Source organism: Triticum aestivum, chromosome 1D (genome assembly GCF_018294505.1).
Source record: "Triticum aestivum cultivar Chinese Spring chromosome 1D, IWGSC CS RefSeq v2.1, whole genome shotgun sequence".
Taxonomy (NCBI): domain Eukaryota; kingdom Viridiplantae; phylum Streptophyta; class Magnoliopsida; order Poales; family Poaceae; genus Triticum; species Triticum aestivum.
In genome coordinates this window covers 467,690,105-467,710,894 of record NC_057796.1, presented here as the reverse complement: position 1 = coordinate 467,710,894, position 20,790 = coordinate 467,690,105, and the positions used below count along the sequence as shown (strand labels likewise).

The window sequence follows — 20,790 nt, the reverse complement described above, 5'->3', positions numbered from 1 at the left end:
CATCCGGCCCACAGCGTATCCCTTGAGCCCTTCGAAGCTGCCCTTCAAGAACTCAAATCCACCGTGCGCTGGCCCCACGGTGGGCGCCAACTGTCGTGGAGTTGTCACGGCAGATGTCCTAGTGAAAGGACTTAGTCGTGGAGTCATCGCAACTAGGAAGCAAGAAGGGGTTAATCGAGACAAAGGACACGGGGTTTATACTGGTTCGGCCCCTTACGGTGAAGGTAAAAGCCTACGATCCAGTTTTGAGTGGGATTGCTTATGTCTCGATAACCAGGGAGCGAATCCGCTTGACCTAGCTCTCGATTTGTGGTTACCTGCCCTGAACCGCCGCCGGGTCGTCCCTTTATATACAGAGGTCGACGCCCAGCGGCTCATAGAGTCCCGGCCGGCTCATAAACAGTGTCTGGCTCGGTCTCTCTCTCTCTCTATTCCTGCCTTATAATACAAGTTACACATATATGGCGGTTTATCTCTACGGGTCTTAAGTCGCCCCCTTTGGGCCTTGGGCCCTTAACTAACCCGTCATCTCCAGGAGTGGTCTTGGGCTTCATGAATCGTCTTAAGTATAACTCGGCGCCTCCTGGCGGGTCATACTGATGATTATATGGAGAAATTGGCAGATAAGGAACGACACTTTGCATGATAAAGTCCTGGCTCCTCTTGAGGCAACACATAAGTTTCTGCTGAGTTATGTGTCATCTTTAGAGCAGGTTAAGTTGAACAATGGGAGAGACTTGGTGAAGGGAAAAGGTCCCGCACTAGAAGAGGGCGCCATGATCAGAAAACCGCGCTTCCATCGGGTGAAGGAGCAAACGCCATGGCCGCCACCTCGGCTATCTATGTTTTGTGTGACGCGAAAAATCTTGACGGCATGCGTTAATGGATTGCTTAATGGCTAGAAGTGTGTGAGCCCTATCAAAGGAGGAGACGGTGGAATAAGTGTGCCTGAACCATGACACAAATGCAACAAATTGGTTTTTTGCTTTGCATGAAACACTCTCATATGGGGAATTTATCCATGTCATGGTTACTCTTTGGCAGTATGGTGTGCAAGAAGAAAAGTTATCTATGAGGACATTTTTCAGAGTCCCATCTCAACGCATCACTTTATATCATATTATCTATAAGATATTCAAGTTTTGGACATACCAACGCGAGTGCCCCACCGGATCAACCGACACAGTGGCTTCCGCTGCCAACGGGCCTAGCAAAGTTCAACGTTGATGCATCAGTGGTGCATAGCTCGGGCGTTGGAGCTATTTGTGACGAGGAGTAGTGACCAGGAAGGAACCTTTTTAGGAGCATCGGTTATTGTTTTCGGAGGCATAACAGACCCTCCCACCTTGGAGGCTTTGGTGGTTAGTGAGGCATTAATGTTGGCTAAAGATCTTATTCTACTCAAGCTACATGTCGCCTCAGACTGCAAGACGGGGGTTGATGACATAAAGCATCGAAGCTCGGCGAGCTATGGAGCTATCATACATGAAATCATATACTAGCATTTTAGTGTTTTTACTTTGTGTAATTTTTTCCATGAATTTAGAAACTCGAATTTTGAGGTTCACGATTTAGCGAAGCATGCCATGTTTGGTAGGCCAACCCGTAATCTTATGCTTGTCACCGTAATCATTGTGACCACTTAATAAAAGCTTCGTGAGATTGCAAAAAAAAAAACTAAGCAAATTATTTCTTTTTTTCTGTGAGATGAACCGAGTTATTTCCTCCTTTTTTTTCCTAAAAAAGATAGAGCTATTTTCTACTTGGCGTCTTGGCGCGGACCCTGCGAGGGCCTGTCTCGAGCCCCCGCAGGCCCGGTGTAGCAGCCTCCCTGAGTGGTGTTGGCATTCCGCCGAACACCTAGCGGGCGCACGCCACTGGTGCCACTCAGTTGCTGCAGTCGCCGGCGAACGGCGGCAGGCACACACATCCGCATTCCGCGAGGTGACCGGCTCGAGGAGCAGGCGCGCACCGGAGGAGCCTTTCTTCCCCGCTTCCGACGATGGTAGCTGCCGCCGAGCCTCGGACGATTCCGAGCTCGTCGCGCATCTCCATCCAATTCCGGCTGCTAGTAGCATCTCCCAGCCCCTCTCCTTCGTTCCCCACCCCAGTTTATTCCGAGAGGAGCCGTAATCGCAACCTTGCACCGCCGCCGCCGTCACGGAAAACTGCCTCGTCGCCAACCTCCTCCTCCCCCGCCTCGGCGCCCCTCCGATTCGAGCTTAGGGTGACTCCTGTGTTGGGCACGTACTGAGCACGCAGCAGCAGCAGCTAGGAAGCTGGCCCGGCATCTGCGCGACGGCATGCGCAGCTCGACACATGGAGGAGCCATGGGCGGGCGCCGGCGCGAGACCGCAGCTCACGCGGGCGTTGCTCTGTGCCAGGCGCAGTCCGGTCCCGGCAGCGGTGCGCGTCAGAATCGCCCCGAATCTTGATCCCAGGCCACGCCGCGCGCAGCAAGGCCGTCTCGAGCAAGTCAGCCGAGGATGCCGCAGGCTAGGTCCGTGCCGTGTGGGCGGGGAGCGGAGAGCTGGGAGACGCAGGGAGCTCGTGGAGGTCTAAGGACGCGCGCGTGCCCGGCGACGGCGCTCTGACGCACCCAGAGCTTCCCGCCTTCCTGGGCCGACGCCTTCACGGTTGACGCTCCAGAGCTCAGGAACGCCAGTCGCTGTCTCGGCGATGGGCATGCACACAAGGTGCTCGACAGAATGTACGAGCGAGAGACAGTAGTGTGTGTGCACGCTGATGGGCGGGCCCTTTGTATATGCATCTGTTGCTAACCGCTGGTTAGACTGATTGGACGTAAGTGGTTTGTAAAATTCACAATCGCATGCTTTCAAGTCTTAACAAACTCATTTGCATTGTGAAACCCATGCACTATTATCTAACAATATTTGTCTGTTGCAGGATCAAGGAATTGATATCTCTGAGTTGCTTGGGTTCATACGGGAGTCAAGCGCGATGAGTGAATCCCTAGTTGACTATGGAGAACAGAAGCCATGTGCTGTAACTAGAACTACAGCAAAAACACTTGCAGAGTTCCTGGGAGTTTCAATGGTTAAAGACAAAGGAATGCACTGCCAATATATAGTTGCTCGAGAGTCACAAGTAAGTACTGAAGATGTTTTACCCCATAGCTTATAAATTCTTATATTTGCCAATAAATTATGTGACCCTTTCAGCATATGGGCAGAGTATCCTCACTCATGTGATGCCAACAATTTGCTCCTATAATTTTCAGCCGTTTGAATTATTGTATTTAATGTGTCTATGGTTATGTTGTCTTTCCCAAATCATGTAGGCCCCTCTAGTGAGCGAGTGTGCTGTTCCGGTGGCTGTTTTTGAGACAGATGCTGGTACTACTTTTCATGCAAATCGCTGCTTTGGTATCTCCCAAACTGTTCAACTCACAGCCATCCTTGTATTTGACAGAAATTGCTAAGTTCATTTACGAAAATGGCGCAAAGTCTCCACGGAAGCAAACATCTGATTTACTCTTGATTGGTCTCACTACAAGCAGCACCTAAGCTTGGTTATTCAGAAGATCATAACCATTCCTGCAGCAATGCAAAAGATAATATACATTTCTTTTTTTGTTCCTGTTAATTATCTGCACCGTTTTGAGATATTCAACTCTACAGATTTCAAAATCCTGTTCCCTGAGTTCTTCCCCTTTCATAGTTGAGGAGAGATGGGCCTGGTCCCTTTGGGTTGCAGAGACTTTCCTGGCTGGTGTTTCAGTCTGGTGCTCCTATGTGGGAGGTGCACTTTAAGTTATTGAATTAATTTAGCAACAGAGTGTGTCTCCTTGACCCTTAGCTTCAGCTTGTAAGTCCATATGCCGAATCAAGGCGATATTGGCCAAAGCAGTCCTGCTGGTCATTCTTGTTAGCTAGTGCCTGCCTATGAGATCAAGACTTCATATAAAGTAGTTGGACTCTTACTGTGGTGCTATGATAGCTGCACCAGGTTTCAGTGTTCCAGATGTCATTGGAAACAATTTCTTTTAGTATATTGTTTCAAGCAATGTGCCATCTATGTTTTGTATGGATTAGATAGACACACCTTATGTTATTTGGACTCATCTATTTTTCTTCTGTTATGCTAGAGCTACAAATGCAATTGAGACTAAGCCAAGTAAACCAAGTACAGTACTGATGGCCAATCAATGCTCATGTTTCCTTCTGTTTTTATCAGGTTGGCTGCAAGAAATGTCAGTTACATGGCAATGGTGGGAATCGGCCTACATTTTTGTTCAAACAATTGTCCCTCTTTAGATCACATTGACAGGCATGTATTTTTTCAAATTTTACTTTTTTCTTGCTTGCTCCAAGTACTCTGCCTGGCTTTTTTCTTGCATGGGCTGTTGCTGATGGGATCATGTTCAAGATTCCTATCAACATGCCTAGAGTTTTCTACCTAAACTCGAAAGCTCTTGTCACAGATGAGTTTCCAAGAAGGCGTGTAAAGAAGATTCTTCCTGATGAAGACCATGTTTCGATCTCATCAAGGTGAAAATTGTGAACAGTAGCTGGAAACTAACTAGGGATGCAATTTACATAACATACTAATGTCTATGGCATTCAGGTTGTAACTAGCGAAGAACAATTCAGAGCTGAAGGAAAAATTTACTCCTCATTTTGTAGAGCCAGATGTTGAAGTGAGTATTTGCCAACTTGCATTTGGTTTTGTACTGTTTATATTTTATCCCTGATGAACATTGGAGTTGCATTCAGAATTGTCTCTCGCTTCTCTTGAAAAGCATTTTCGGGGTGCTTGTCAAACTCCTGCCCATTTGCATGAATATCATACATAAAACACCAAACCTGACCTTGCTGTTTATCATGCTAAGTTCTTATTCGATGATTTTCTCTTTTAGATGGACACACATCACTGGATGGAGGTAGCAAATATGTGCAAAGAATGTTACTTGGTTGTCAAGCGGTAGCTGGTAGAACAAGCATGAAGCGTTGTGCTGGATCAACTCAATTGTTTTATCAAAGGAACAAGCATGCCCTACCATTAGAACTGTTTTGGGTTAGGATTTGCGGTCACGCGATCGATTTGACTGAATCTGCTGTGTTTATGTGTGGCAGGCGACAAGCTCCCGTTGGATTCGTTCCCGTACATGGAGCTGGAGGAGGCCGTGCTCTGGGAAGTCGATGGCCAAGTAAGCGTTCTACTCTCCAGATGCTGTGTGTACGGTGCCTGGTTAGGTTAGCGTCATAGATCACGTGCTAGTTAGTTAATTCGACCTCATCAAATTTGTCAAAATACATGATCTGGATCAGGATCGCTCATCTTGCTGGCATGGGATAGATTGACTATCATAGTAGTCATCCAGTTTACCAGGCTTGTATCTGCTCTCATGGCGTGCTATATCGTGCAGCCTCGACACTTCTAACGTTAAAACTACGCATGGGTTCTAGGTTGATCGATTGTTATGTTTTTATGTCGAAAAGCAAAAAAGATATTATTAATATTATTAGCCTATAGATGCAAGTAGCGTACAATATCTGTGAATACTGGATGGTCTGGTGGATCTGCTTGTGTAAGCAATTACAACCAATTTGTGCATACAGATATACATATTTTAGTTGTTCATATCTGATGAAGAACATGGTGCAGATGGTTTAGTTTATTTGATAATTTATACGGTTTTGAATGCTTGTAGTGGGTCGTTCAAGAAGCATTTGACTCGGACATTGGTGCCAACCCCTCTGCTGAGGGTGGTGGTGACAGACAAGGGTGTCGATGGCCAAGCTGTGAAGGTGGTTGACACCTTCCGTCTTCAGGTTGCTTCCTCTGATGTTCTTGGCCTACTATCTATATATACAGTATGCACTTGTTCATTGTGCCAAGTGCTCATTGCCTTGTGCAGGAGCGACCTGCCTTTGACAAGAAGCAGTTTGTCACTCACATGAAGCGCTGCATCAAGATCCTCGGTGCCAAGCTTGAATGAGAGGAGCAAGCTCAAGGCCCCTGAGTTGTAGTAAGTTGTTTGCCTTGCCTTGCCTTGCCTCAAAAGTGTTGGTAGTACTACATTCATTCTTCCTTTGGTATTCCAGATGCTGGCAATTTATTATGCATAAAACCTGCTTTTGTTTGGGAGGGCAGTATACTGATATATCCATCCATTCAACTTATGCAAGTTCTAAAACTGCTGAAATGTTATTTTCAATGGGCACTGCATGAATTATTAGGCTGTACTACTACCTGTGCTACTGCTAGCATCTACTAGTATCACTAGTGATGTTTCCTAGTACTTCCTCCGGTCCTTTTTAGTTTCGATATAAATTTGTCTGAAGTCAAGCCTTGTAAAATTTGACCAACTTTATAAGAGAAAACATTAACATTCACAATATGAAATCAATATCAGTAGATGCGTCATGACTTAAACTTTTATATTATATAACTTTGGCATAGTGGATGTTGATATTTTTCATATAAATATGGTCAAACTTTATGAATTCTTACACGCGGAGTAAAAAGGATGGAGGGAACACTAGTAGTGTTGACAGCTTGGGTGCGCCGTGCGCGCATCTAGTAGTAGTACTGGTGATTATTTCTTTTAAGTCTAGGTAGGTCCAGAGTGAGTGTCGACATCTTGGGTGCGCACAGGCTTTGGACATGTACCCTAGTATTATTAATAATTTGTGATAATTTGGAGTATAGAGTGGCAGGCCCAAGAGGAGTGTCGACATGCCTGGTGGGTGGTGGCCAGCACTAGCAGAGCGCGTGCCTGGACCTGGACATTGGGTGGAGCTCGCTGCTCTTGCTCACCACAAAGCGCTGCGCTGTGCACCGTGCACTGTGCTGTTTGTTGTACCAGTAGGATTTGGCTGGATATTTTTGCTGCTTTATAATATTTTTACTATTACTGCAGACTCGTCTTTTATATCAATAATAAATAAGTAAAATCGCTGCATTTTATTTATGCAGTTGACGACTCTCAGCGATGCATGCATGGTGGGAGGGAGGCCCGACCCCGTAAAATCAGGGCAGCCAACGAGCGGCCATATCTTTATTTTTAGCCCGTGATTAATGCCATGCCAGCCAATGAGGGAGGAGGAATTAATTATTACTATATGTAATTTGTGCTGCTGTATCAGAGAGCGGTTAATTAGGATCAATGGGCGCCGCCGCCGAATATTAAGGAGGATTTTGGCCCCATATCTTTTTGAGTTTTGGATGGAAACGTCTGACTGATTGGCCCCTCGTGGATGCGTAGGGATAGCTTGCCTCTGTCGTCTCTACATAAGCCTCGTTCCCCCAGCACACAACTCGTCACACATTTTTATCCCCGAGTCCCAATCAAAGCTGAGTAGTAGTAGTACTAGTTGCATGGCGTGCCCGTGCTTGCGCCTGAGTCGCCGGACTCCGGCGTGTCTCCGTTTGGCTGTTGTACCGGCGCCACCGGTCCGGCACGCCGCCAGCCGGACGCGACCGGGCGGCCGGCGCCCATCGCCGTGGCGGCCGTCTCTCTCGCGGACCGGCCGGCCGCAAGATGAGATCCACACCCTGCCGTGCCGCCAACCAAGCTGCAAAATCTGAGTGTGCCGTTCGACTAGTCCACGCACGGGACACACGCAACCAAAGCAAGCTTGCTCCGGCGACGCAGGCGAGGGTTCCATCCGGCCAGGGACACACGCGCGCCCGCCCGCCCGCCTTCAAAACCCGTCTCCACCCTGCTCCGGCGCATCCCGGCAGCCTTCAAAACCCGTCTCCACCCCGCTCCGGCGCGTCCCGCCCGCCTTCAAAACCCGTCTCCACCCCGCTCCGGCGCATCCCATCTCACCTCACCTCACCTCCTCACAGAAAGACAGACCTCCCTATAAAATCATCGGTAGAACCCTAGCGCCCCCCACCCTCCTCTCTCCATTCCGCCTCCGCCGCCACCCTCCAAAACCCCACCTCGCCCGCCACCAGATCCCGCCGCCACCACCACCCACCATGGCTACACCCACACCCTTCAAGTTCTTCGCGTCCGACGACCGTCAGGTGGGGCACCTGCTCGCCGCCGTCGATGCGGCGGCGTCCCGGTGCACGGCGGCGGCGCAGCGCCTCGAGGCCGCGGCGACCAACGAGGCCAAGCTGAAGGGGAAGGGGGAGGCGGCCGATGCCGACGCGGCGCGCGCCACCAAGCTCGCCGCCGAGCAGCTCGCCTCCGCCGCCGAGGAGGTCGCCGTCGCCAAGAAGACGCTCGCCGTCGTGACTCACGCGGTCGCCAAGGCCGCCCTGGCAGACGCATCTTCAGCCACCAATGCGCTCGTGGATCTGCTCGAGAAGGACGGCCACACCCCCGCCCAAGTCGCCGCCGCCACTGCAACCGCAGCTAAGGTCCTTCTCGCCATCGCCGACAAGCAGGCGCTGGCCTCTGCCGCTCGCGCCGATGCGGTCTCCGCTGCCAACTTCGCCAAGGCTGCCACCTCCTTCGCAGCGTCCCCGACAGACTTCTACGTCTTTTCCTGGGAGTGCGTTGAGCCATCCAACATGTGAGTACTAGTGCCATTTCTTGGTTGCATTACAAATTGCCTGTCCGTCTTGCCATACGAAGTTGCCATAGGAGTGCTAGTTAGAGAGGATAGTATTGGTCAACAACAGTGTGGTTATGCTAAATTAAGCAAACCCAAGGTAGTTTGGCATCTACTGCTCCTATTTCTTATAACATGTAGAAAACAGAAAAGTTTCTGCTGTCGATGAAACTGTAGCTCTCCAGCTTGTTGTGGCGGATGTGAATTTGCTTAATTTACAGGAAGTCTTAACTTGCTGCAAGTCATGTTTTTACATGTACAATTTGACACAGCATCATGGTCTGTCTGATCTAGATGGCTGATCAGGCAGCATCTTGCTCATTTCTTCAGCCACACAGTGCAGATTTCTCAGTTATTCTAGATGTAGCCTGCTATGGTACTCATCGGGTTCTTACTTTCAATGTGGAACCTATCACGGTCTGATCTAGATGGCTGATCAGGCAGCATCTTGCTCATTTCTTCAGCTACACAGTGCAGTTTTCTTCAGTTATTTTAGGTGTAGCCTGCTATGTTACTCATCAGGTTCTTACTTTCAATGTGCAAAGTTGTCTTTAGACGTTTCAGTCAAGCTAGCTGCCCTTGCAATATCGGTTGCAGCTTCAGTTATTTTAGGTGTAGCCTACTATGGTAATCATCAGATTCGTGTTTTCAATGTGCAAATGTGTCTTTAGATGTTTCAGTCAAGCTATCCTTTGTTGAACAAAAATAAAACAGAATAGTTTCTTGGTTGTAGTGCCGCTTCTCCTACTAGTATCTGACTTTGTCGATTGTGTTTGATGCGCAGCAACCAGCAAGAAGGTCCAGCTCCTAGCAAGGAGAGAAGAGATGGGAGAAACAGCTACTTGGAGGCGCTCATTGGGGGCAGCGGTGGGGGAGGTCCGAGGGGGCAGATCATTGCAGTGGCAGCTCGCCTCGTCAACAGGGAAATGGCCAAACATGGCCAAGTTATGTCGATCAACAATATTGCAGAAATCTTGAGGTCGCCGATTGATGTCGGGTCACCTCAACTCAAGGCCATATTGCCCCATCTCGTTACCATTGCTCCTCAGCTCCCCATCCCCGAGCAGCTCCTTCCCGAGCTGCTTCTGCCCTCGCAGCTGCCAGCCATACCTCAAGTCTTGCTTCCGCCGGCCTTCCAGGCAGCTTCCGAGGTCGCCAAGGAGGTCCAGCCGACGGTGAAACGGGGTGGGTGGAAGGACATCAACGTGGGAAACGCAATCGTGACTACTGCAATCGGATGGTGCGTCGGCATGGGGCTGGATGCGGCCTACGAGGAGGTCAAAGACTACCGCCCTGATTTCTCCAAGCTGGGACAGTTCTCACTGGACGAGACCCCCGAGCCTCAGGCTAGTGGTAAGAACTTTGAGTAGACTTGCGTCTCAAGCATGTGGGAAGTAATAGAAACAGTAGACGTCTATGATCATTTTGCTTTCTTCCGTACCTCCTGCGGGTGTGGTTCTTGAAGTCGGCAGAACTGCTAATGGAGCTTTTGTGATGTTGATGCTATTGCCTGATGAAGCACTAGGCGTTTATGATCATTTTGCTTTCTTCTGTGTCTCCTGACCTGCGGGTGTGGATCTTAAAATGGGCAGAACTGCTAATTAAAGCTTCCGTGCTGTTGATGTTGGCATATGTTTGCTTGTCCTGTGTTTGTTTCGTTGGTCTGGTTGATTTAGTCGCTGTGTGCTCACTGTGCTCTTTGTGGAGAGGGCTCGCGAGGCGGTAATGTCCATTCCCTGTTCCTAGTTTATTCCTATTGCATTGAGAGATGGGGTGTCAGGTGTGCATCTTATCGTAGTACACAGCAGGCCTATGGCCAAGTTATTGCTATGGCCAGTTAGTGCGCTGAGAATTGGGGATTGAGGAATGGTTTGGTGACACAAGTAGAGCGCAGCAGGGTTTGAACCAAAGAAATCAAGCTCAACTCAAACAATAAGTTTGATCAAAATGGTGGCTTGGATTCTACTCCCTCCGTAAACTAATATAAGAGCATTTAGAATACTAAAATAGTGATCTAAACGCTCTTATATTAGTTTACAGAGGGAGTATAAATCATTCTCTACATTGTAAAAATGATACCTTCCAGCACAAAACAAGCTAGGGCAGATAATCCAAACAAAGCTAACAAAAACTGAGCTCAGAATTAAGTTGAGCTAGTTTGCCCTTCTTTGGCTCCCTGCTTGATCTTGCTGTTGCTTCTCTGCCCGCTACTTCTGAGGCATCAATGATCAATCTAACCCTGGGGCATTTCTGAGTCAGAACGACCAAGTTAGAAGCGTGTAGTCGCCTGGGTGTGTGCTCTGGCCGGTTGGCACATCTTGGTTCTCATCCAGTGGTTCATTTTGCTAGGATGTGGGGGCCCTTTCCAACTCGGTTTTTTGTTGTTGCGCGTGGCACCCAGTTTCCCGACACGGTTGATCTATGCGCCAATTGGCGCAACAGGTCAGCTATAATAGAGAGGTATGACTGTCTAATTCGGTGTTTGGCCCTGCTGTTCTTTTTTGCTTCAAAACTAAGATCTGATCTGGTTCATGCTGGTCTCCTCGATTTGAACACCGACGGGTTTCGGTCTTCCTCTCGAAGATTTCAGCTTTTTTGGCGCATGGCGTCACTGGATATCTAGATCGAAATTGATCTGGTCGGGCGCACCCTCATCTTCGGCCAGAGAGGCTTCATGAGGGCGTGGCGCGAAGCTTCACGATCTTGCCGGTGCCATGAGACATGTCTAAGTATAGATTTTCACGGTGTTGACAGTGGTGAAGAAAGTCATGATGACTGCGGTGGAGACTTGTAATGACAGGAGAGAAGTTTTGGTTGCATTCAAGAATGGCAGCACCAGTTTTTTTCCTGTGTGTCGAGTTGTGAGGACTTGCAGCGGTGGTCTTGGCAGAAGGGGGCGGCAACACAGGTGGACAACATTTTTGGGGGTGCTTCTCAAGTACCGAGCCGCGATCTCCAGGGTGAAAGCCCAAGGTATGGCCTTCATTGGTTGTACCTGGCAATGGTCTTGCGAAGACATTGTTTTTGGGATCTCGGACTCTCTCCAGGGTGAAAACTCAAGATCCTTGATCGAGCGACGACAACGCTTGCGCATTGTTCCCTTCTTGAAGGCGTCGCTTTCGGAGAACCTCTTCTGTAGTCCGGGTGTTCTTTGGTGGTGGTTAGAGCATCTCCAATAGATGATGTATATTTGGGCGGTCCAAACCGGTGATGATCCAAATTTCGAGCACCAAAAAGTGCTTTTTACATCTCTAAAAAAGGCTCAACTCCAATAGATGGTCCAAAACGGAGATGTAAAAAAAAAGAGCAACTCCAACAGATGGTCCAAAACGATGATGCAAAACCGGGTGTACAACCGCACATATTGCAAAAAACATCTAAAAACAACATAAAAAAATTATACATGTCCATAGTGTCAAATTATTACATAGTTGTTCAAATCTACGAGATCAAATGCAACACAAATACAACATAGTTTTGCACAATACAACATAGTTTTTCACAAACAAATAATGAATCTATGCGGCTCTTTTGCCATGCCATTTCCAATGCTCTTCCATCAAATCTTTCTGGAGTTCATCATGCACATCGGTGTCTCTAATCTCGTTGTACACCTTCATGAAACGTCTGATGCGCTGTTCTTTTCGCATGGGGTTAACAGGAATGCCCATCAAGTGGTAGAAGTTATAATCTAAATGTTTTCCACGCTCGTTCTCAATGATCATATTATGCATAATCACGAAGTAGTCATGATGTACCAAAGGATCTTTTGATCCCAGAATCTAGATGGTCCTCGCACAATAGCAAATTGAGATTGCAAAATCCCGAAAACCTTCTCAACATCTTTTCTAGAGACTGCTTGTGCATTGTGAAAGACGAGTTCTTTCTTACCTTCGGGTTTTGTAACCGGCTTGACAAATGTACTCCACCTTGGTTAGATCCCATTTGCAAGATAGTACCCATAGTTGTATGTGCGGCCATTTGCTTCGAAGGTCACTGGTGGTGCTTCTTCATTTGCTAACTTGGCAAACAGAGGTGACCGGTCGAGCACGTTGATGTCGCTGCAAGATCCAGGCATCCCAAAATATGCATGCCAAATCCATGTTTGATGATCAGCAACTGCCTAATGATAGTGGCATCCTTCCCACGACCCTTGAATTGTCCATGCCATGCTTTTGGGCAGTTCTTCCATTTCCAATGCATGCAATCCACAGACCCGAGCATACCTGGAAACCCCCGAGCTTTGTTCATCTCCAAAAGCCTCTGAGTGTCCTCAACATTGGGTGCTCTCAAGTACTGTGGATGAAACACTTCTACCATAGTCATTGCAAATTGCTTGACATAGAAGATAGCAGTGCTCTCTGCCATCGCCAAGTTGTCATCAATGTAATCTGCCGGAACACTATATGCCATCATGCGCAAAGCGGCAATGACCTTCTGTTTAATGCTATGGCCAAGCAACCTAGCACAGTTCCTTCTCTGCTCGAAGGCTGGATTGTGCTACTTCACGGAATTTCAAATGTGGACAAACAAGTCTTTCGACATTCTGAAACGGCGTCGAAAGTAATTCTCCGGGAAAATAGGTGGTGACCCTAAGTAGTTGCGCATCAACTGTTTGTGTGCATCAATCCGTTCTCTCCGAATGAACGCACGACCATAGACGGAACCACTGTGGTTTGGCTTCTTCCCCTTGTGCATGGCCACTAGCATATCAATGTCCTCTTCTTCATGCAAATCAAATTCCTCGTTCGACGATGAATTGTCCACGAATGAGGAGTCAACCGAGCTCATCTACAATGCAGACAACCACCGTGAAACATACTATTCAATCCCAATTAAAATCATCAAGTTTCGTCATTTTTTTACCTTGGGGAATTTCGTCGAACACCTTGTGCGCGGGGTGGAAGAAGATGGCCGACAGTTCGATTGGTCACTGCTGCGGACGGCGGCGCAGAGAAGAACTGCTGCGGACGACGGCGCAAAGGGGAAGGGAGCACGGCGGCGCAGAGGAGAAGGGAGCACGGTGGACCGCCGGAGTTGGCGAATCCAGCCGCGGCTGCTTCCCGAAACGGCGGCGCCGGGGCGGCTGCGAGACGCCCTCCGGCGGGGGAGGCGGCGAGGGCTAAGGAGGCGGAGGGCGGCGGCAGCGCAGAGGAGAAGGGAGCACAGAGGACCGCCGGAGTCGGCGAATCCAGCCACGACTGCTTCCCGAAACGGCGACGCTGGGGCGGCTGTGAGATGTGCCTGGTCGGTCCTATAATTTTCACGCAACCATTGGAAGTCGCCATGGCTATCGGGTTGATGTGGTTGACTACTAGGTCCGGATGGGCAGTCAGAACTCGTGGATTCGTTGTTAAGTGCTTGTTGATCATTCCAGTTGGTAGTTGCGAGTAATGCCATCAAAATACTCCCCAACTTGCTATTATTATGAGAGGTCATAATAATGATCGATGATCAAGATTACGGCTATTCACTACAAAAATTTACACTTTCGTGATGATACGTGTTTGTCACAGTAGGTCACGTTTTCTGTCATGCATGTACATTCATGACAGAATCAAGATACTCATACATCTGCTGTCGTAGAAGTGTTCCATGACATTACCAAAATTATCATCACAGAAGTGTCCACTTCCATGATGATAAATCGCGCGTCATAGAAGTGCTTTCGTCAAGGGTGACCGACACGTGGCATCTACCGTAACGGAACACCGTTAAGCTATCGGGTCGAGTTTTGGATCCGATAACCCGTTAACAGCCCGGACCAATGGGGATTTTCCACGTGTAAAATACTCATTGGCCGGAGGAAACACGTGTTTGCTCACCGTTGGGACAGATGTCATCCACTCATTGGACAGGAGGCGCCTCTGATACGTCGACACGTGGCATGGCCCAATAGAGGCCCATTCCGGTGAAAAGGCCGGCCCAGCTAAAGGCCCACCATGTTTTTTCAGGCACTAGTGGGCTGGCCCGTTAACAGCCTGCCATGTTTTGGGCCAAATTGAGGCCCATACCAGATCAGGCCCATTCACAGCCTGCCATGTTTTGGGCCAAATGACGGCCCTTATCGGATCAGGCCCATTAATAGGCCACTGTTCTTTTGGGCCCAATCTAAGATAGGTTTGTATTTCAGCCTGTTAAATGCCCGTTTACCAGTTTGGCCCGATAATAGTTTTGGCCTGTTAGCGGCCTGTGGTGCATCTGGGACATTGTCGGCCCGGTTTAACTTTAGGCCATTTAACAGCCCATGCAGACACTGGGCTATTTTGTTGGGGATCGTAGCAGAAATTTAAAATTTTCTACGCATCACCAAGATCAATCTATGGAGTCATCTAGCAACGAGAGAGAGGAGTGCATCTACATACCCTTGTAGATCGCGAGCGGAAGCGTTCAAGAGAACGGGGTTGATGGAGTCGTACTCGTCGTGATCCAAATCACCGATGATCCTAGCGCCGAACGGACGACACCTCCGCGTTCAACACACGTACGGTTGGGAGAGACGCCTCCTCCTTCTTGATCCAGCAAGGGGGGAGGAGAGGTTGATGGAGATCCAGCAGCACGACGGCGTGGTGGTGCAAGCAGCGGGGATCTCGGCAGGGCTTCGCCAAGCTCAGCGAGAGGGAGAGGTGTTACGGGGGGAGAGGGAGGCGCCAGGGGCTTGGGTGCGCAGCCCTCCCTCCCCCCTCTTTATATAGGGGCCCTGGAGGGGGGGGGGGGCGCCGGCCCTTAGAGATCCAATCTCAAGGGGGGGGGGGCGGCCAAGGGGGGAACTTGCCCCCAAGTCAGGTGGGGCGCCCCACCCCCAGGGTTTCCAACCCTAGGCGCAGGGGGAGGCCCATGGGGGGCGCACCAGCCCACCAGGGGCTGGTTCCCTTCCCACTTCAGCCCATGGGGCTCTCCGGGATAGGTGGCCCCACCCGGTGGACCCCCGGGACCCTTCTGGTGGTCCCGGTACAATACCGGTGACCCCCGAAACTTTCCCGGTGGCCGAAACTGGACTTCCTATATACAAATCTTTACCTCCGGACCATTCCGGAACTTCTCGTGATGTCTGGGATCTCATCCGGGACTCCGAACAACTTTCGGGTTACCGCATACTAATATCTGTACAACCCTAGCGTCACCGAACCTTAAGTGTGTAGACCCTACGGGTTCGGGAGACACGCAGACATGACCGAGACGACTCTCCGGTCAATAACCAACAGCGGGATCTGGATACCCATGTTGGCTCCCACATGCTCCTCGATGATCTCATCGGATGAACCACGATGTCAAGGATTCAAGTAATCCCGTATACAATTCCCTTTGTCAATCGGTACGTTACTTGCCCGAGATTCGATCGTTGGTATCCCAATACCTCGTTCAATCTCGTTACCGACAAGTCACTTTACTCGTACTGTAATGCATGATCCCGTGACCAATCACTTTGTCACATTGAGCTCATTATGATGATGCATTACCGAGTGGGCCCAGAGATACCTCTCCGTCATACGGAGTGACAAATCCCAGTCTCGATCTGTGCCAACCCAACAGACACTTTCGGAGATACCTATAGTGCACCTTTATAGCCACCCAGTTATGTTGTGACGTTTGGTACACCCAAAGCATTCCTACGGTATCTGGGAGTTGCACGATCTCATGGTCTAAGGAAATGATACTTGACATTAGAAAAGCTTTAGCAAACGAACTACACGATCTAGTGCTATGCTTAGGATTGGGTCTTGTCCATCACATCATTCTCCTAATGATGTGATCCCGTTATCAGTGACATCCAATGTCCATGGTCAGGAAACCGTAACCATCTATTGATCAACGAGCTAGTCAACTAGAGGCTCACTAGGGACATGTTATAGTCTATGCATTCACACATGTATTACGATTTCCGGATAACACAATTATAGCATGAACAATAGACAATTATCATGAACAAGTAAATATAATAATAACCATTTTATTATTGCCTCTAGGGCATATTTCCAACAGTCTCCCACTTGCACTAGAGTCAATAATCTAGTTACATTGTGATGAATCGTACACCCATAGAGTTCTGGTGTTGATCATGTTTCGCTCGTGGAAGAGGTTTAGTCAACGGATCTGCGACATTCAAATCCGTATGCACTTTACAAATATCTATGTCTCCATTTTGAAAATTTTCACGAATGGAGTTGAAGCGACGCTTGATGTGCCTGGTCTTCTTGTGAAACCTGGGCTCCTTGGCAAGGGCAATAGCTCCAGTGTTGTCACAGAAGAGAGTCATAGGCCCCGATGCATTGGGAATAACTCCTAGGTCGGCAATGAACTCCTTCATCCAGATTGCTTCATGTGCTGCCTCCGAGGCTGCCATGTACTCCGCTTCACATGTTGATCCCGCCACGACGCTTTGCTTGCAACTGCACCAGCTGACTGCCCCACCATTCAAAATATACACGTATCCGGTTTGTGACTTAGAGTCATCCAGATTTGTGTCGAAGCTAGCATCGACGTAACCCTTTACGACGAGCTCTACGCCACCTCCATAAACGAGAAACATATCCTTAGTCCTTTTCAGGTACTTCAGGATATTCTTGACCGCTGTCCAGTGTTCCATGCCGGGATTACTTTGGTACCTTCCTACCAAAACTTATGGCAAGGTTTACATCAGGTCTGGTACACAGCATGGCATACATAATAGACCCTATGGCCGAGGCATAGGGGACGACACTCATCTTTTCTCTATCTTCTGCCGTGGTCGGGCATTGAGCCGTGCTCAATCTCACACCTTGCAATACAGGCAAGAACCCCTTCTTGGACTGATCCATTTTGAACTTCTTCAATATCTTGTCAAGGTATGTGCTTTGTGAAAGACCTATGAGGCATCTCGATCTATCTATATAGATCTTGATGCCTAATATGTAAGCGGCTTCTCCAAGGTCCTTCATTGAAAAACACTTATTCAAGTAGGCCTTTATACTTTCCAAGAATTCTATATCATTTCCCATCAATAGTATGTCGTCCACATATAATAAGAGAAATGCTACAGAGCTCCCACTCACTTTCTTGTAAACACAGGCTTCTCCATAAGTCTGCGTAAACCCAAACGCTTTGATAATCTCATCAAAGCGAATGTTCCAACTCCGAGATGCCTGCACCAGCCCATAGATTGAGCGCCGGAGCTTGCATACTTTGTTAGTATTCTTAGGATCGACAAAACCTTCCGGCTGCATCATATACAATTCTTCCTTAAGAAAGCCGTTAAGGAATGCCGTTTTGACGTCCATTTGCCATATCTCATAATCGTAGAATGCGGCAATTGCTAACATGATTTGGACGGACTTCAGCTTCGCTACGGGTGAGAAGGTCTCATCGTAGTCAACTCCTTGAACTTGTCGATAACCCTTAGCGACAAGTCGAGCTTTATAGATGGTAACATTTCCATCCGCGTCCGTCTTCTTCTTAAAGATCCATTTATTTTCTATCGCTCGCCGATCATCGGGCAAGTCTATCAAAGTCCATACTTTGTTTTCATACATGGATCCTATCTCGGACTGCATGGCTTCAAGCCATTTGTTGGAATCTGGACCCGCCATTGCTTCTGCATAGTTCGAAGGTTCACCGTTGTCCAACAACATGATTTCCAGAACAGGGTTGCCGTACCACTCTGGTGCGGAACGTTTCCTTGTGGACCTACGAAGTTCAGTGGTAACTTGATCATGATCGTCATCATTAACTTCCTCTCTAGTCGGTGTAGGCACCACAGAAACATTTTCTTGTGCTGTGCTACTTTCTGGTTCGAGAGGGGTCATCTCATCAAGTTCCACTTTCCTCCCACTTACTTCTTTCGAGAGAAACTCTTTCTCTAGAAAGGACCCGTTCTTGGCAACGAAGATCTTGCCTTCGGATCTGAGGTAGAAGGTATACCCAATGGTTTCCTTAGGGTATCCTATGAAGACGCATTTTTCCGACTTGGGTTCGAGCTTTTCAGGTTGAAGTTTCTTGACATAAGCATCGCATCCCCAAACTTTAAGAAACGACAGCTTAGGTTTCTTTCCAAACCATAATTCATACGGTGTCGTCTCAACGGATTTCGACGGAGCCCTATTTAAAGTGAATGCGGCAGTCTCTAAAGCATAACCCCAGAATGATAGTGGTAGATCGGTAAGAGACATCATAGATCGCACCATATCCAATAGAGTGCGATTACGACGTTCGGACACACCATTACGCTGAGGTGTTCCAGGCGGCGTGAGTTGTGAAACAATTCCAAATTTCCTTAAGTGTGTGCCAAATTCGTGACTCAAATATTCCCCTCCACGATCTGATCGTAAGAACTTTATTTTCCTGTCACGTTGATTCTCAACCTCACTCTGAAATTCCTTGAACTTTTCAAAGGTCTCAGACTTGTGTTTCATTAAGTAGACATACCCATATCTACTCAAGTCATCAGTGAGGGTGAGAACATAACTATAGCCACCGCGAGCCTCAACGCTCATTGGACCGCACACATCAGTATGTATGATTTCCAATAAGTTGGTTGCTCGCTCCATTGTTCCGAAGAATGGAGTCTTGGTCATTTTGCCCATGAGGCATGGTTCGCACGTGTCAAATGATTCATAATCAAGAGACTCCAAAAGTCCATATGCATGGAGTTTCTTCATGCGTTTGACACCAATGTGACTAAGGCGGCAGTGCCACAAGTATGTGGGACTATCATTATCAACCTTACATTTCTTGGCATTCACACTATGAATATGTGTAACATCACGTTCGAGATTCATTAAGAATAAACCATTGACCAGCGGGGCATGACCATAAAACATATCTCTCATATAAATAGAACAACCATTATTCTCGGATTTAAATGAGTAGCCATCTCGCATTAAACGAGATCCAGACACAATGTTCATGCTCAAAGCTGGCACTAAATAACAATTATTGAGGTTTAAAACTAATCCCGTAGGTAAATGTAGAGGTAGCGTGCCGACGGCGATCACATCGACCTTGGAACCATTCCCGACGCGCATTGTCACCTCGTCCTTCGCCAGTCTCCGCTTATTCCGCAGCTCCTGCTTTGAGTTACAAATATGAGCAACCGCACCGGTATCAAATACCCAGGAGCTACTACGAGCGCTGGTTAGGTACACATCAATAACATGTATATCACATATACCTTTGGTATTGCCGGCCTTCTTATCCGCTAAGTACTTGGGGCAGTTCCGCTTCCAGTGACCGTTCCCTTGCAATAAAAGCACTCAGTCTCAGGCTTAGGTCCATTCTTTGTCTTCTTCCCGACAGCTTGCTTACCGGGCGCGACAACTCCCTTGCCGTCTTTCTTGAAGTTCTTCTTACCCTTGCCTTTCTTGAACTTAGTGGTTTTATTCACCATCAACACTTGATGTTCCTTTTTGATCTCAACCTCCGCTGATTTCAGCATTGAATATACCTCAGGAATGGTCTTTTCCATCCCCTGCATATTGAAGTTCATCACAAAGCTCTTGTAGCTAGGTGGGAGCGACTGAAGGATTCTGTCAACGACCGCGTCATCTGGGAGATTAACTCCCAGCTGAGACAAGCGGTTGTGCAACCCAGACATTTTGAGTATGTGTTCGCTGATGGAACTATTCTCCTCCATCTTACAACTGTAGAACTTGTCGGAGACTTCATATCTCTCGACCCGGGCATGAGCTTGGAAAACCATTTTCAGCTCTTGGAACATCTCATATGCTCCGTGCTGCTCAAAACGCTTTTGGAGCCCCGGTTCTGAGCTGTAAAGCATGCCGCACTGAACCAGGGAGTAATCATCACTACGCGACTGCCAGGCGTTCAGAACGTCTTGAGTTGCTGGGAAAAAGGTGCATCACCTAGCGGTGCTTCAAGGACATATGCTTTCTTGGCAGCTATGAGGATAATCCTCAGGTTACAGACCCAGTCCGTGTAGTTGCTACCATCGTCTTTCAGCTTGGTTTTCTCTAGGAACGCGTTGAAGTTGAGGGCAACATTAGCGTGGGCCAACTGATCTACAAGACATATTGTAAAGATATTTAGACTAAGTTCATGATAATTAAGTTCATCTAATCAAATTATTAATGAACTCCCACTCAGACAGACATCCCTCTAGTCATCTAAGTGACACATGATCCGAGTCAACTAGGCCGTGTCCGATCATCACGTGAGACGGACTAGTCATCATCGGTGAACATCTTCATGTTGATCGTATCTGCTATACGACTCATGTTCGACCTTTCGGTCTCTTGTGTTCCGAGGCCATGTCTGTACATGC

General features: G+C 48.1%; 1 protein-coding gene, 2 long non-coding RNA genes and 1 pseudogene across 3 annotated transcripts; all 4 read left to right on the top strand.

The window, feature by feature from the left end:
- The first annotated feature begins 1,714 nt into the window (after positions 1 to 1,714).
- LOC123183043 (uncharacterized) lies at positions 1,715 to 4,284 on the top strand. Its single transcript, XR_006492417.1, has 4 exons — positions 1,715 to 2,802; positions 2,908 to 3,108; positions 3,302 to 3,356; positions 3,433 to 4,284. It is a non-coding gene; the product is annotated as an uncharacterized lncRNA (long non-coding RNA).
- Positions 4,285 to 4,439: 155 nt separating this feature from the next.
- On the top strand, positions 4,440 to 5,007 carry LOC123183042 (uncharacterized). Its single transcript, XR_006492416.1, has 3 exons — positions 4,440 to 4,511; positions 4,588 to 4,660; positions 4,880 to 5,007. It is a non-coding gene; the product is annotated as an uncharacterized lncRNA (long non-coding RNA).
- An 85-nt stretch (positions 5,008 to 5,092) lies between these two features.
- On the top strand, positions 5,093 to 5,986 carry LOC123160844 (translationally-controlled tumor protein homolog; annotated as a pseudogene).
- Positions 5,872 to 10,164, top strand: LOC123183041 (uncharacterized). Its single transcript, XM_044595765.1, has 3 exons — positions 5,872 to 5,992; positions 6,943 to 8,495; positions 9,319 to 10,164. Exons 2-3 carry the CDS (start codon positions 7,954 to 7,956, stop codon positions 9,902 to 9,904), a joined length of 1,128 nt encoding a protein of 375 aa, XP_044451700.1. The 5' UTR covers positions 5,872 to 5,992; positions 6,943 to 7,953; the 3' UTR covers positions 9,905 to 10,164.
- Positions 10,165 to 20,790: the final 10,626 nt, after the last annotated feature.

Bases quoted from the DNA above. Each gene is read 5' to 3' on its own strand.
- LOC123183041 (XM_044595765.1), top strand. From the start codon at position 7,954: ATGGCTACACCCACACCCTTCAAGTTCTTCGCGTCCGACGACCGTCAG. The intron at 8,496-9,318 runs GTGAGTACTAGT...TTTGATGCGCAG, and splicing joins TGCGTTGAGCCATCCAACAT to CAACCAGCAAGAAGGTCCAG.